The sequence below is a fragment of the Eulemur rufifrons genome, chromosome 6 (assembly GCF_041146395.1).
Source record: "Eulemur rufifrons isolate Redbay chromosome 6, OSU_ERuf_1, whole genome shotgun sequence".
Lineage (NCBI taxonomy): Eukaryota > Metazoa > Chordata > Mammalia > Primates > Lemuridae > Eulemur > Eulemur rufifrons.
In genome coordinates this window covers 23,942,542-23,958,493 of record NC_090988.1, presented here as the reverse complement: position 1 = coordinate 23,958,493, position 15,952 = coordinate 23,942,542, and the positions used below count along the sequence as shown (strand labels likewise).

Sequence of the window (15,952 nt, the reverse complement as noted above, 5' to 3'; positions counted from 1 at the left end):
TATCACCGCTTCTATTCAGCATAGAGCTGGAAGTCCTAGCCAGAACAATCAGACAAGAAAAGGAAATGAAGGACACCCAAATGGGGGCAGAGGTCAAACTATCGCTCTTTGCTAACGATATGCTCTTATATCTAGAAAACCCCAAAGATTCTGCCATGAGACTATTGGAATTGATAAACAAATTCAGCAAAGTCTCAGATTATGAAATTAATGTACAGAAATCAGTAGCATTCCTATATGCCAATAACAGTCAAACAGAGAACTAAATCAAAGTATCAATACCCTTCATAATGGCAACAACAACAACAAAAAAATACCTAGGAATATATTTAACTAAGGAGGTAAAAGACCTCTACAGGGAGAACTACGAAACACTGAGGAAGGAAATGCAGAGGACATAAACTGGTGGGAAAATATACCATGCTCATGGGTTGGCAGAATCAGCATTGTTAAAATGTCTGTAGTAGCCCAAAGTGATCTACAGATTCAATCACTCCCTATTAAAATAACAGCATCATTTTTTGCAGATGTAGAAAAAATAATTCTATGCTTTGTACGGAACCAGAGAAAACCCTGTATAACAAAAGCAATCTTAAGCAAAAAGAACAAATTGGGAGGCATCAATTTACCAGAGTTCAAGCTATAATACAAGTAACTAAAACAGCATGGTACTGGCACACGAACAAAGATATAGACCAATAGAACAGAACTGAGAACCCAGATATAAAGCCATCCTCATAGAGCCATCCAATCTTTGACAAAGGAGAGAAAAACATACACTGGGAAAAAGAATCCCTGTTCAATAAATGGTGCTGAGAAAATTGGATAGCTACTTGTAGAAGACTGAAACACCGTCTGCACCTTTCACCTCACAAAAATCGACACACAGTAGATAACAGACTTAAACCTAAGGCATGAAACTATAAGAATGTTGGAAAAACTCTTACAGATATTGGCCTAGGCGAGGAATTTATGAAGAAGACCCCAAAGGCAATCACAGGAGCAACAAAAATAATTAAATGGGACCTGATCAAATTAAAAAACTTCTGCACAGTCAAGGAAATTTTCAAGAGAGCAAACAGGCAATGTACAGAATGGGAGAAAATATTTACATGTTGCACATCCGATAAAGGGCTGATAACTAGAATCTATATAGAACTCAGGACAATCAGCAAGAAAAAAAATCAAACAGCCCTATCAAAAAGTGGGCAAAGGACATGAACAGAAATTTTTCAAAAGAAGACAGAAGAATGGCCAACAAACATGAAAAAATGCTCAACATCTCTAAGAATCAGGGAAATGCAAATCAAAACCACAATGAGATATCACTTGACTCTGGTGAAAATGGCCTTTATCAAAAAGTCCCAAAACAATAAATGTTGGCATGGATGTGGAGAGACAGGAACACTCATACACTGCTAGTGGGACTGCAAACTTGTACAACCTCTGTGGAAAGTAATATGGAGATACCTCAGAGAGATATAAGTAGAACCACCATTTGATCCAGCAATTCCATGACTTGGCATCTACCTAAAGGAAAAAAAGACATTGTATACAAAAGACATCTGCCCTCGAATGTTTGTAACAGCACGATTCACAATTGCAAAGATGTGGAAACAACTCAAGTGCCCATCAATCCATGAGTGGATTAATAAAATGTGGTATATGTATACCATGGAGTTCTACTCAGCCACAAAAAACAATGGGGATCTAGCACCTCTTGTACTATCCTATATAGAGCTGGAGCCCATTTTACTAAGTGAAGTATCCGAAGAATGGAAAAACAAGCACCACATGTACTCACCTTCAAATTAGTATTAACTGATCAATACTTATGTGCACATATAGTAGTAATTTTCATGAGGTGTTGGGCAGGTGGGAGCGGGGAGGAGGGGATGGGTATATTCACACCTAGTGGGTGCAGTGCTCACTATCTGGGGGATGGACACGCTTGAAGTTCTGACTCGGATAGGGCAAAGGCAATATATGTTACCTAAAAAAACATTTGTACCCCCATAATATGCTGAAATAATAAAGAATTTCTGAGGATTTGCTCAAATGTTTACTATCATTCTTGTTAAAAAAAAAAAAAAACCAAAAACTCAGTCCAGACATTTTATTACTCACTGACCTTGAAATCATTATAGTATCTGTGCCTTACTATTCTTTATTTAAATATTATGTAGATTTGAAATTGTTTAGATTAACAATATTAAGATTCTTACCGTAGTAAAATCAGAAGTATTCTGAAAACCATAACTATTGTTAAGAATCCCCTAATTCCAAGCTGGCAGGCTGTGTGAATTGTAATTTTACATTTGTTAGTGCAGCTAAAGTGGTCCCAATTTAGATAATAAGCAAATACCTGCTATCCTTTGTGAGGATTACGTGAACCATGCTATTTATAGACATCTGAATGATTGTTTGATTTTGTTGACTATGGTGTTGATATTTTAAGCTGTGGTTATACTTTAAAACCATTTTTAAAGACTTATATCAGTTTCACCCAAGCATTAAGTGCTAATGATGAAAAACACATGTGAAAATCAGTTATTTAGGAACAAAATTTAGATGTGACAAAATGCTGTGAAGAAAGCCATACATCTATCATATGTATTACTATTAGTTTAGGAGAAGGAATTCTGCACTGTTAACCAGAATGCCAACAAAATAAAAGGACTAAAGTGTATATACCTTTAAGTTCATAAAAATTGTTGTATAACCAAGCAAGGATGGTAGATAAAATGCTGGAATTAGGGGCTAATATCAGTGTGGCTATAATGTGTCCCTAAATCAGGTTATCATTTTTGCTAAGGCATGAAGTATTTTATTATTATTTTTAAGTGACAGATCATAATTGTCTATATATATGGGATACAACGTGATGTTTTGATATATGTATACCATATGGAATGATTAAATCCAGCTAATATAGCTTTTACTTCACTTATTTTTTGTGGTAAGACATCTGAAATTTAGCAGTTTTGGAATATACACCACTATTATTAACTATAGTCACTATGCTGTGCTATAGATCTTAAAAATCTAGTTCTTCCTGTCTAACTGAAACTTTTTGAACAGCACACCTTCGTTTCCTCCCCTCCCCATTCTCTTATAACTACTATTTTATTCTCTAAGGGGTGAACCATTTTTGATTATTTGAAAGGTGGACATACTAATGTAAAAAGTTTTACTCTAAATGTTTGTTCTACTTTAGTATATTTTTAAACAAAAATATACAAGGATTTAAAATTTATGAACTTCAAGAATTCATTTCCCTGTTTTACATTTTGTTTCATTGAGAAAATAATTCTTGAAATATGAGCCTTGCACAATTTTCAAAATCTTAAAGCATCCCTCGGAAAATGTGGTCCCTTTGTGTTTGCATACATGGATGTCTGTTTATATATACATATGCACATATGTACATACATAGATATAGATTTACATACTCAAACACATACATACACATTTTCCCCATTCATTTACTTCTATATAACCAAACACTTATAAAGACACTAAAAGCGGACAGCCACCAATATTACTCTGGGTCTGTATATAATAATTTATATAAATTTTATACTTCATCCCTCCACATATATCATTATATTAGTGTACCCATATTCTGATCAGCTTCTAGTTTTAGATAGGCTTGTAGTTGTTTGTTACTTTTGTATCCTTTTTCCTTTTGAAGGTTGTCTTCCACTGCTTATTTTCTAGGGTTGTTCCCAGTGTATGTGAAAAGCAAAAGAATAAAAAAAATGCTCCCCATTTTATGAATAGTTTTTGTTTCAGATCAGTTCCTTGGCATTTGGCATATAGTTTTTCCATATATACATGGTGGCTAAATTTCCAAACCAACACACAGAACCTATTTCTTCATAATTGACTTAATTACCATTTATAGCTTGGTTTTTATGAGAAAATGCCTTGTAACTTCTAACTCCTGCAATTTCTAATTTCCTAACCCTATTCAAGAACACCTTCTTAACTCCCTGGGCCCATACCTTCCCCTCCCCACCCCCCCACACAGACACACACAAATAATACAGGGATTCCTTTCTCCATGTTGCACCCGAGTCTGGGAGTGGGAATATACGCACAGCTGATTCTCAGTGCAAAAGATTTCATGGTGGATAGGAACCTGGGAATTCTGTGATGCGAAAGAAGAATTAGAAGATGAGGCCTAAAAACAATGTCATCTCCTTTGTTACTGTTCACAGCTTTGGCAATTTGGGCTGTATGGCTCTAGTGGAGTTGGGAGGTACCGTGATGTTAAGGATGTGAACTCACTGTCTCCTTTGGGAGATAAAGAATTGGTGGCAGCTCCCATGTTTTAATTGAAAATAAGTAGTCAGTGCCAGATCAGCTCTGGTTGCGCAAAATAAGGTGTAAAGGGCATCTACAAAAAACCTACAGCTAACATCGTACTTAATGGTGAAAGATGGAATGCCTTTCCCCTAAAGTTGGAAACAAGGCCAGGATGTCCACTCTCACCACTCCTATTTAACATCATACTGGAAAGTGTTAACCAGTGTATTAAGGCCAAATGAAGAAGTTAAAAGACACATAGATTGAAAAAGAAGAAATAAAACTGCTTCTAGATGACATGATCATTTACATAGAAAATCACAAGGCATCTACAGAAAACTTCTTAGAACTTATAAGTGAGTTTAGCAAGGTCCTAGGAGACAAGGTCATCACACAAAAATCAATTGTATTTCTATGTACTAACAATGAACATTTGGAAACCAAAATTTTTTAAAAGTAGTATGTATAATAGCTCCCCAAGTGAAAATTTTAGATTTAAATGTAACAAAATAACCTCTTGTTCTCATAATTTTAGGCTGTCTTTATATCCAAATCTTTACCTTATTTTTTCAGTTTTTTTTTCCTAAATACCTTTTACAGATACATGCCTCCACTCTTCTCTAATTTTTTTTTAATAAGTTAAATCTCAAAATTCAAAAAACTCCTTATCTTGTCTTCTTATGGAGTTTTGCAGGATTGAGTATTTTTTCTAATAAGTGCTATCCATGGGGTCTTATGAATTCTTGCTGCAGGTTTGTTTCTGTAGCAATAATTGCAATACAGTCTGACCATTGGGTTTCAATGGCTCAGTGTTAGCCCTCTCACACAGGCTGAGTTGATTTCATTCTGAATCTTAAAGTTTCTATTACATTTGAGTTTCCTTTCAGCGCAAAGAATAAGAAAAGGATAATTTATTGATAACTTTTTGTGGCAGAAAAAGTTTGAAAGGGACCATAGATGCATTCATTTAAAGAATAAATACAGTAGAATGTATATCATAGGAACTTAGCATGTGGGAACCAAAAGGTAATCTTCTGTATATATTCAACGTTTGTCAAATTCTTACTTCAATACTCTCTTCATCTCTGAGCTTGGCAACTTAAGCAAGATGTGGAGACAATTGCCACGGTTCCTGAGAAGAACAATGAAAATTATTAGAGAGTAAGACCTTTAAGAGAAAGTTAAAAGCATTGAAGTTTCCCAGGGAAGGGAGAGTGGGCAAAGCCTATGAAGAGCTGGGACACCGAAGGGAACTCTTCATTTCGGCAGGACAGGTGGTACAAAAAGGAATGTTTTTCTAGAGGAATTTATTGCCATATGAACCTTTTATCTCTGTTTAATATTTAAGTAAGGTGACTTAGATTATTGTACGGCAGGAACTAGTTGTCTTCAGTGTTGGGAAACTTAGCTGAAGTCCCAACTCATCTCTAACTAGTAGTATGACTGACCTTAGTCCATTTCTTTAACTTCTTGGGTTTAATTTCTCTTATCGTTAAAAAGAAAGTTGAATTAATTCAAGCTTTCTTATAAATTCCAAATAATAATAATAATAATCATGATTACCAACACTTACATAGTGTTTACTATCTGCCAGTCATGGCTGTCAGGACATATATTAGTATTTTAACATATATTTAGTACACACTCATATGTAATTCTTGCAACTACCATGTGAGGTTGATACAGTTACTGTTGAGGAAACTGAGGCACAGAGGGGAAAGCAGCACAGGTGACGTGGTTAGTAAAAAGGGGAGTTGAGGCTGAAGCTGGGGAGTCTGGCTGCAGAGCCCGTGCTTTTAACTCCTGTACTCCAGTGTATGGTCTCCCTGTAGTCCTGTTACTGCTTTGAACTGTAAAAGTTTCAAGTAACCCTAAAAAGGTTACTAGTTATTAATAGTGGTTCAGTTACATATTTTTATAGCATTTGTTAACCAATAGGAAATCTAAATCAAACTTAAGTTACTCCAAAGACTCTACAGTCTTTAATGTTGTGCAGTTTTGGCTTTAAAAATTTATTAAAAAACAATCCAAAGTAACTTTTTAAAGTCAGATTTAACCAGAATGTGATTCTTCACGACTCTGTTGTCAGGTCCTCCCCTGGAATACTAATGTGTTCTGAATACCATATATGTGTTTTATTAATAGTATCTTAATAACATTTTTATTTGTACAGTTTTGTCACATACCTAGATTGTGTAGTAGTCAGGTCAGAGCTTCTATGGTATCTATCACCTGAATAGCATACATTGTGCCCTTTAAGTAATTTCTCCCCATCCACACTGCTCTCGCCCCTCACCCTTCTGCAACTCCGTTGCCTATTATTCCACTCCCTACATTCATGCGGATGTAGTGCCCGCTGTTGAGTAAGAACATGTGGATGCCACGTTTTAAGAAAAGCTCAACCAGCTTGAGGGAAGGGATTTGAAACTGTCATGTAAGAAAAAATTGAACATCCAGAAGAAGGAAGAACAATCTCAAAAATATAAAAAGTTATTGTTTAGAAGGATTTGAGGCTGGCTGCAGTAGCTCATGCCTGTAATCCTAGCACTGTGGGAGGCCAAAGCAGGAGGATCGCTTGAGGCCAGGAGTTCAAGATCAGCCTGGGCAACATAGTGAGACTCCATCTCTAAAAAAATGAAATAGAAAAATTAGCTGGGTGTGGTGGTGTGCCCCTGTGGTCCCCGCTACTTGGGAGGCTGAGGCAGAAGGATCACTTGAGCCTAGGAGTTTATGGTTGCAGTCAGCTATGATGACATTACCACACTCCAGCTGGGTGACAGAGCAAGACCCTGTTTCAAAAAAAGAAAAAAAAAATTTGACTCCACAGGATAAAGTTGGACCAGTAGGTGGAAGTTAGAGTGGCAGACTTTAGCTAGGTGGAAGCCAGCCAAATGTGAAATTGGCTTACTTATGCGGTGTAGGTTTGTTTGGCAGGAAATTTTCAAGCAAAGACTGGGTAACCCTGGAAAAGAGACATTGCAGAACAAATTCCGTCCTGGTTTGGCTGGATGAGATGACTTTTTAGTTCCCTTTTCCCAGTGCCTGGCACATAATAGGCACTCAGTAAACAACTGTTAAATTAATGACTTAAAAAAGAATGAAACGAGAAATACTCTTATCTCATTTGAAACCAAGGTGACTCTTACAAGTAGTATGCTAACCGATTTTGCAACTGGAGTTTCTGAGAGTGACTCTTAAAAAGACTTATTTGTCCAGATTATAAGGAGCGATTGACAGGAAAGAATATTATTATTTAGGTGTAGTTACGGTTGCTTTCTAGTTCCTCTTATACACACACCACAGTCTTCATAAACTGTGCTGAGCTCTCCAGGAAAAGGTAAATAACTTGCATTGGTATTATATAAATTATTGTGTAAGTTTAAAAATGCACATTTTATATATATGTACACAGCTTGTCATAATAACTTGTAAGCTCTTTGATATTAGGACAGTATATGTTTATAGTTTCCATTCACAGCGCCAAACCCAGAATCATTCACATACCTTTGCGAAAGAGTATGTGAATGATTTCACCTGTGTGTGTGTGTGGGGTGGGGGAGGTTGCCTCTAATTCTGTTATTCAGAAATAAAGTCCTTTCGTTTCTGTATTCTAATGCTGATTCTAAAATTTAGAAATATTTAACTTTAATGAACCGGTTTGAATTGTGTCTGATATAGAGCGGAGTGTGTTCAGTGTTTGTGGCTTTTGTTTAGGTGCGTGCGAGGGAACCTTGGCTTGCTCTACTTGTCACCTCATCTTTGAAGACCACATATTCGAGAATTTAGATCCAATCACTGATGAGGAGAATGACATGCTTGATCTGGCGTATGGACTAACAGACAGGTAAGATTTTAGGACTGCTTCAGTTGTACTAATAATCTGGGAGGGTAAATGTTTTATTACTTTGTGTCTATTCAAGACCAGACCCATGAATATGATAGTATTCTCCCGGCCTAGATTATAGTCACAGATTTTTAACATCAAATATGTGGTATTTCTCTTGTTTTCACTGTTTTATAGTCTAGCCCTTATGAAACGTTCTGTTTTACAAAAGTTAAAAAAAAAAATGAAAGTATTGAAAGTGTAAGTTCTAGATACTAATAAATCTTCTTTGGTCTATTTTTATTCCAGGAATTAATATTTATTACATTTTAATGGATGGAATTAAATTTAATACTTTTTATAGTATTCTTGAAGGACACATTTGATAATTGAACAAAATTATAGGGGAAAGTTTTACCTATTTGAAAGAACAGAATTTTTAAAGCAACTTAGTGTAGAATAGTAATTATGTTAAAGTGAATAGTTCTTTTTCTAAGTGTACATTAAAGTAAATTAACCAGAGCTTATTCTTTTTATTAATGAGTAAAGTTACTCTTAAAAGTGGTATGATTTTCAGTAACAAGTGACTTCAAGTACCTTTTTTTTTTTTTAAATTATCTTTTGGTTGGAGTCAAGGAAGGTAGCTAGTTGATTTACTGTTTCAAGGAGTAAGATAATGAGGGCTTATTACTTAAGATTGGCTTTAGCTGTTATTTGGTGACCCTAATAGTAATTTTTTAAAAATTTAAAATAGTAGTAAAAATAATAGTTTTATTTTCATCTTTATTATGTAACTAATTTTGTTAGACACTTAAACTACTTCACTTAATCCTCACAAAAATTTTTAGGTCATTTGTACTTACTGTTTTGTTTCCTTTATAGTTCATTTCCCTCTTGGTGGAGATGAGACTGACACTCTGGGAAGAGAAACTGGGAAAATAGTATCTCTTTAGACACCAGAGGAAAGTGGATTGTGGCTGCCATCTACCTGTCCTCTCTCACATTTTCAGTGCCACGTTCTCTATTAACACTTCCTTTTTTTTTTTGTCCTGAAGAATTACACAGCAAATACATTCAGTAGCTGCATTAGCTTGGTTCTGAGAGTTGTGTCTCTTAACAAGAGGGTTAAATCACAGCCAACTGCTTGCCCTTTTATTCAGATAAAATTTGTAGGTACATGTAATAGATAATATTCTAAGTGAAAAAAAAAGAAAATAGTGGGAGAGCTACAGTTAGAAGAGATACAGAATGTAATAAGATACAAAAGGCCTATAATAACTGTAAACTAGCCAAGAGCAGTGATAATAAAATTTCCAAGTTTTAGAAATAGATAATGGAGAGCAAGAAATAGCTGTTACAGTGTTTTATAGCTGGTATTCTTAAGTACACAGAATTTTAGTAGAGATACTTTGTGGGGAAAGAGTGTAATGTGTTTCACAGGTAGGATTTATAAAACACTTTGACATATTTGGAATGGAAGGAATTTTGTTTAAAGCTAGTAACCACATGTAAACTCCTATTTTTAGGGTACCATAAAGTTCTAAAACAAAGAAATAGGGAAATTCAGCCTTTTAGTTTATACACTTACTTTACTTTAAAGTTAAGTGCTATGTAAATGCTTTTAATTTTTAGGAGGAAACACCATTGTTTTAATATTTATTATTGGATATACTTAACCTTGATTGTTGATGGATTGATGATACATGGACAGCCCCATCTGGTTTTTTTTCATCCTGGTTACTTGTCTCTTTTTCTCTTTAGAACAGGGCCATGTCTTATCATTGTATCTCCAGTGCCTGGTTCACAATAGGGAGTCACCAACTGGTTGTGGAATTAATAGTTGATGGAAAGGGAGATTCAGGAATTATCTGTGAATCTATAATACACTGGATAATTGTCATTGTTCCCTGCCACCAGTTTCCATGGATAACCTACACAGAGGCCTCAGATTCCTTATCTCTAAGAGGAAGATAATAATAGTACCTCCCTCATGGGGTTGCTGTGTTGAGTTAATGAATAAATATATGTGATGCTCTTGAACAGTGCCTGGTGAAGAAAGCATTCATTAAATGGTAGTTGTTAGCATTATAACTACAGTCGTATCAATTTATATGTTGGGAACTTACCCTAATGCCTGGGCACTTAACGAATATGATCTCTATCTAACCTTCAGGGTTAGGCAGTATTATCACCATTTTGTAGGTGGGAAAGCAAGGTTTGTTATCACATATTTGCTCAAGGCTGTTCAGCCAGTGGGTGACGGAGCTCTGATTTGAACCCAGCTATGTTGGGCCTCAGAGCCCTTGGTCTGTTACTATTTCCCGCTGCTTTTCTGAATTAAAAAACGAAATCGTAGAAGTAAAGTAAACGGAACACCCAGTATATTTTCACTGAGGGTTATGTGGCAAGAGTGACTGGAGAAACTGTTGGCACAAGTGTCAGAACTTTGTGGGACTAACAGTATGAAGTGAAGGAGATTTGCTGTCTGTCTCCTCTAGAGACACTGTCTATGCTGGGTGGATGTTGGAGCCAGAGACCTTGACGGAAGTTGAGGAAGTAGGAGAGTGAGAAGGCCGCCATGGGGTGCCACGGCTTATCTTCTAGAGTGAGCAGAAGTTCTCTGTGTCGCCTCTCTCTCTGTTCCCATAACAGACTTCTTGTTCATCTATCACCACACTATGGTGTCCTGCCCTGTTTCATTGATAACTGTTCCCATCTCTTTTTTCCCTTACTAAAGTAACAGTTCCTTGAAGGCTAGCATTGTCTTACTGGCTTTATATGAAAACTGTGAGTAACCAAGTCTCTCTGGGGCTCGCTATAGTCCTAATGAATTTGTCCAGATTGGCTGGCCACATTTTCTCTCTTGCAGAAAGAGCTTAATGCGTAGTTGAGTATTGTCAAGGTTATTTCTAATTCTACAAATAACTATTGGTAGGGGAGATTTTTTCTGTCTGCAATCATTATTTCCGTAGTTAAGCATACTCCTTACTCCAGAACTTCCCAGTGGTTCCTCATTGCTCACCAATTAAAACATAAACTCCTTAATTAGTATTCAAAGCTTTTCGAGGCCCTGGCCACCTTTGTGGCCCCTCATTCTCTTTGTCCTGGTCTACGCCACGTAGTGGCCAAGCTAAAACACCCATTTTGCCTCAAATGTGCCTTGAACTCCCCTGCATTCTATTTGCCTTATGCATCAAATGCTTTTCTCCTTTACCTTTTACTAAAAAGTAAATCCTACTCATCTTCCAAAGCCATTCTGGATACCAGCACCATCTCCCCTGGCCAGAAGTAAGTGCTTTCTCCTCAGACCTCTCAGAGCCGTTTGGCTTTCTCTCTCTCTGGCATTTGTCACAGCACTTTCTCCATGTTAATCATCTGCATATGTGTCTCATCTATTCTGTTTGATTGAAAGTTCACTCATTAATGCTGACATTAGCAACTAATCCTCACAGCAGTCCTGTGAGACTCTCTTATTATCCATCTGGAGGATTATGTTAGGAACTTAATGTTCACGAGGTTAAGCAAAAACAAGTTGCCTGTGAACACGCTGTATGAAGGGTGGATTTTAGACCACGGGGCTGTTTGGCTCTAACCCCTGTGCTGTCTCTTTATTGCATCTCTGGTGCCGAGCACCAAAGAGGTGTTCAGTAAGAAAGTCCTGAATTGAGTGCTCTTCTCTGCGTACTCACTGACATTAGTACTCTGCCTTTAGGTGCTCAGTTAATGCTTGATGAATACATTAATGAAACCAAGACCTGCATATCACATTTCATCAAATTGAAGACAATTTGATTAGAAGATTAACATTTATTTTCATGTGCCAATAAGAAAGAAAAAAGCATTGCTAATTAAAACATGGCACAATGTTATCACTTAGCGTATTTTGTGCATATTGGAAGAGTTATGTAGACTTCTCTAGACATAGATTAGAATTATATATCACTGTTAAAAAAAGGAAAATATAAATAAAATTGGTATTCATTCTGTAAAAAGGAAATAAATTATAGTCATCTTTCCAATGACAAGAATTTACTAATATCAAATTTATACTGTGCTGTGTTTTTGTATTCTTCTTAATTTTTGTTTTGTAATCTTTTTGAACTTATTTTGAAAGGTAGTTAAAATCAATACATGTGGTATTAATGTACTTCCCATAACTAAATAGAAGAATCCCCCATATGAATATTGTAACCAAATTTTCAGCTATGACATTCCATTACTTCTCAGTGTAGCAGTGATCATAAGATGCCATTGATTTTAAGATGCTTCCTGATTTCATAGATAGTAAAAATGTGGGATGTGGGGAAAAATATGCTCTTATAATTGATGATTTAAGTCTATGCCTTTATTCCAAATTTTTTGTTTTAAGGGCTTTTAAAAGTGTGGCTTTCTCCTATGTTCTGTATGGTTTTAATTATCTAGGAAATGATTAATCATTTTCTTGGCTTTGCTAATGACCTCAGTTCTCTTCTCCCCATCGTGCCTTCTGCTTATTTCATTGCTTGTCAGCCTTTTCACCAAAAAGTAGTTGTTCTGGTGAAACAATTAGTGGGGAATAGAAACGAAAGGCCATAATGAAGCTTTGGCACACCAGGTCTGTTGTTTTTCATATTTACCTTCTAGTTAATTGGGTTGGTTATTTATATTTTGACCTAATGGAAATTTGAAAGGTTAATAAATTCCCTGACTTCTTTGGATAAGAAACTATTAAAGTATCTTAAAGAACTGCATTGCCTTCTGAATAATACTTCCTACTAAACCATACCTTCCCTGTTTTTTATAGATCACGCTTGGGCTGCCAAATCTGTTTGACGAAATCTATGAACAACATGACTGTTCGAGTACCTGAAGCAGTGGCCGATGCCAGACAGTCCATTGACATGGGCAAGACCTCCTAAGCTAGAATAAATAGGAATATTTTTGCGAAACTTTACCTATTTTTATAATTATTATTGATGTAATTAAATGTGAACATGGGTGAACAAACCATGACTAGCTTCACTACTTTAATTCACCTTGTATGACTACTGAATTTTGTAGTTCTGAAAATATGCAATCTTTATTTTGGTTAAATTATAAAAATGTCAACAAAATATTAGGAAATAGTTAATATGACAAAACCTAACATCTTTTACCTTACATTTGTTTAGCAACTTTAGCAAAATATTTTCACATAATCTTGTACCTGTTTACCTAGAAGGTAGGTTTTAAAAAAGGCATCATTATCCCTGTTGATGGGAGGGAAGGCAGAGATCTAAAACAGCTTGTTTAGGGCCATATAACTAATTATAAAATCTGTATTAGAGCCTGCATCTTGTTACTACTACAAGTTATATGTTTAGACTAAAACTGCAGAAATTATGACTATCTTATTTATAGCGATAATTAAGTCTGAATGTGTACGGACAAAAATATTTAATTGCTCAGTGAACTGCCTAAGTTTAAAGATAGTTATTCACCTTATAAATGAATATTTCAAAATTTTGATTCCCTGATAAGAACAAGTCTGACCATAGACATTAATTATAATAGCACTGTCAAAGAAGTTTGATCTCTGCTTTGACTAAACAGGAGGAATAAACTAAAATTAGATGTCTTTATTTTTTTTTAATTCCAAGCAGAACAGTCTGTCTTTGTAATCTTTTAGAAACAATGCTGATTTATAAATCTCTGCCTCTGATAGGATGGAAATTTTATGAATTAGGTTTCTGTGTCCTGAGCTGGAGAAGGGAGTGAGCAGGCTGCCACATCGCACAGCCCCAGGGGGCGCCCTTCTCTCACACAAGGACAGAGCTGCACAGTGCGCAGCTTACACAGCTGTGAATGGCAGTCTCAGAAAGGACGGGATGGTCTGAACACCAGATTGCCAGTTATGTGCGGAAGACATTTGTATCCTTACCTTTACTATAAATAAATTCATGAAAGTTAACAAAGGGGTACAGAGTACAGTCTTTGGAAATATAATAAAAGATCAACTAACTTGGACTAATTGTGAGGAAGGGTAGAACAAATTAGTAAAAAAAACGAATTATAAGAGAATTGTATTAGTTTCGTGTATATCACTGCAGTTTGATCATTTGTATGAATATTCATCAGGTACAGTGCTTGACATCCAGCATTGTGTTATGCCCACTGGGGTACAGAGATGAACAAGACAAGGAATGCCCTCAGGGAACTCACCTTTATGAGGAAAAGATAAAACAGTTGTATGTGAGATAATTTCCTTGAACTAAACCGGCCAGTTTGCAAAATAGGACTTCAATTAATATGTGAAAAGTGATTAGGAAGAACTGGAAGCATCTAATTTTCACTTAACGCATAACTATTGAATGCTTTCTATGTGGAGAGTGCTTGTTTTAGTTTTTCTGTTGCTGTAACAGGATACCACAGAGTGGGTGATGTATAAAGTAAAGACATTTATTTGAGTCATGGTTCTGGAGACTGGGAAGTCCAAGAGCATGGTGCCAGCATCTGCTTGGCATCTGGTGAGAGCCTAAGAAAGCTGTATTGTAACATGGTGAAAGGGTGAGAGAGCAAATGGGGGCCAAACTTATCCTTTTATCCAGAGCCCACTCCTGAGATGACTAACCTACTTCCAAGATAATGGCATTAATGCATTCATGACCTAATCACCTCTTAAAGGCACCACTTTTTGATATTACATTGGCAATTAAATTTCAACATGAATTTTGAAGGAGACATTCAAACCACAGCAGTACTATACTTTTAAAGTACTTTAAAAACAATTTATTCTCTTAATTAGCTTCAGTATTCTTGTCTTGTTGTGTGGATTACCTAAGCTCTCCAGAGCTACTTTAATGATGATACTGAACCAAAACACTCTAAAATTTAGAGTCTGAATTCTCAGATTCCAAATTAGGAAAGTTCAAATTAATAAAATTTAATTGTATTACTTAAATAAAACCTTCTAAATGTATTAAATGGAGGACATATCTATGATTGGTTTGTGTAAAGGTTATTTTTCTCGTTTGAAAAAAATCCTTTCATGTTAGATGTATGTATGTTCTAGGTAAATGATTTGGTTTACCTATTGCTGCAAAACAAACTACTCCAAAACTTGGTGGCTTAAAACAACAATAACCTTTTATTATTACAGATACTTTCGATGAGTTGGGGAATTCAGAGAATTCAAATTAGGGATGGCTTGTTCTGCTCCACAATACCCGGGTCCTAAGCTAAAAGGCTCAAAGGCCAGGTGCTGGAATCATCTGCAGGCTCATCCTCGTATGACTGGCAGCTGATGCTGGTGTCAGCTGAGGGGTCTGGGAAGGGATGTTGGCTGGAACACCCACACATGGGGCTGGACTTCCTTACAGCATGGTAGCTAAACTCTAAGAGCAAGTGCTTTGAGAGGGAGCACGCTTGCCAGGCAGAAGCTATATCCTTTTTGTGACCTAGATGTATCCCTCACACCCATTGTTTTCATTAGAAGTGAGGCTCTAAGTTTGGCCCATGGTTAGAGGGGAAAGATATCAAAGAATTCGTAGACTTCACAGTAACCATTCTTTCCAGGTTAACTTACTGGCCTTTATTGCCTCTGAATACTGGCCTTTCAACTAGCAGGCCTCTAAACTTCTTCAGAGAAGCTAGTTTTTCCTCTTATGTTTCAAAGATTCTTATATTGTCTTTATTACCATGGCTTATTTGTTTTATTCTATAACTCTGAACATTTTTCTTCTTGACTATTGATTTAAACAAAAGGGAAAAATGGTGGACCCCCTTTCAGTGCTGCATGATTTTAGTTTACCTTTCTTAGTCATTTTGCCATCAAGAAAGGCATCTTCCTTTGGTATAGTA

General features: G+C 36.1%; 1 protein-coding gene across 1 annotated transcript in view; it reads left to right on the top strand.

Annotated features, from left to right (window-relative positions):
- FDX1 (ferredoxin 1) overlaps positions 1-15,030 on the top strand; it is a 39,735-nt gene extending 24,705 nt beyond the window's left edge. The window contains exons 3-4 of the mRNA XM_069468964.1: positions 8,026-8,155; positions 12,918-15,030. Coding sequence (XP_069325065.1) covers positions 8,026-8,155; positions 12,918-13,032 — 245 coding nt within the window. The 3' untranslated portion in view covers positions 13,033-15,030. The remainder of the gene's footprint in view (positions 1-8,025; positions 8,156-12,917) is intronic.
- Positions 15,031-15,952: the final 922 nt, after the last annotated feature.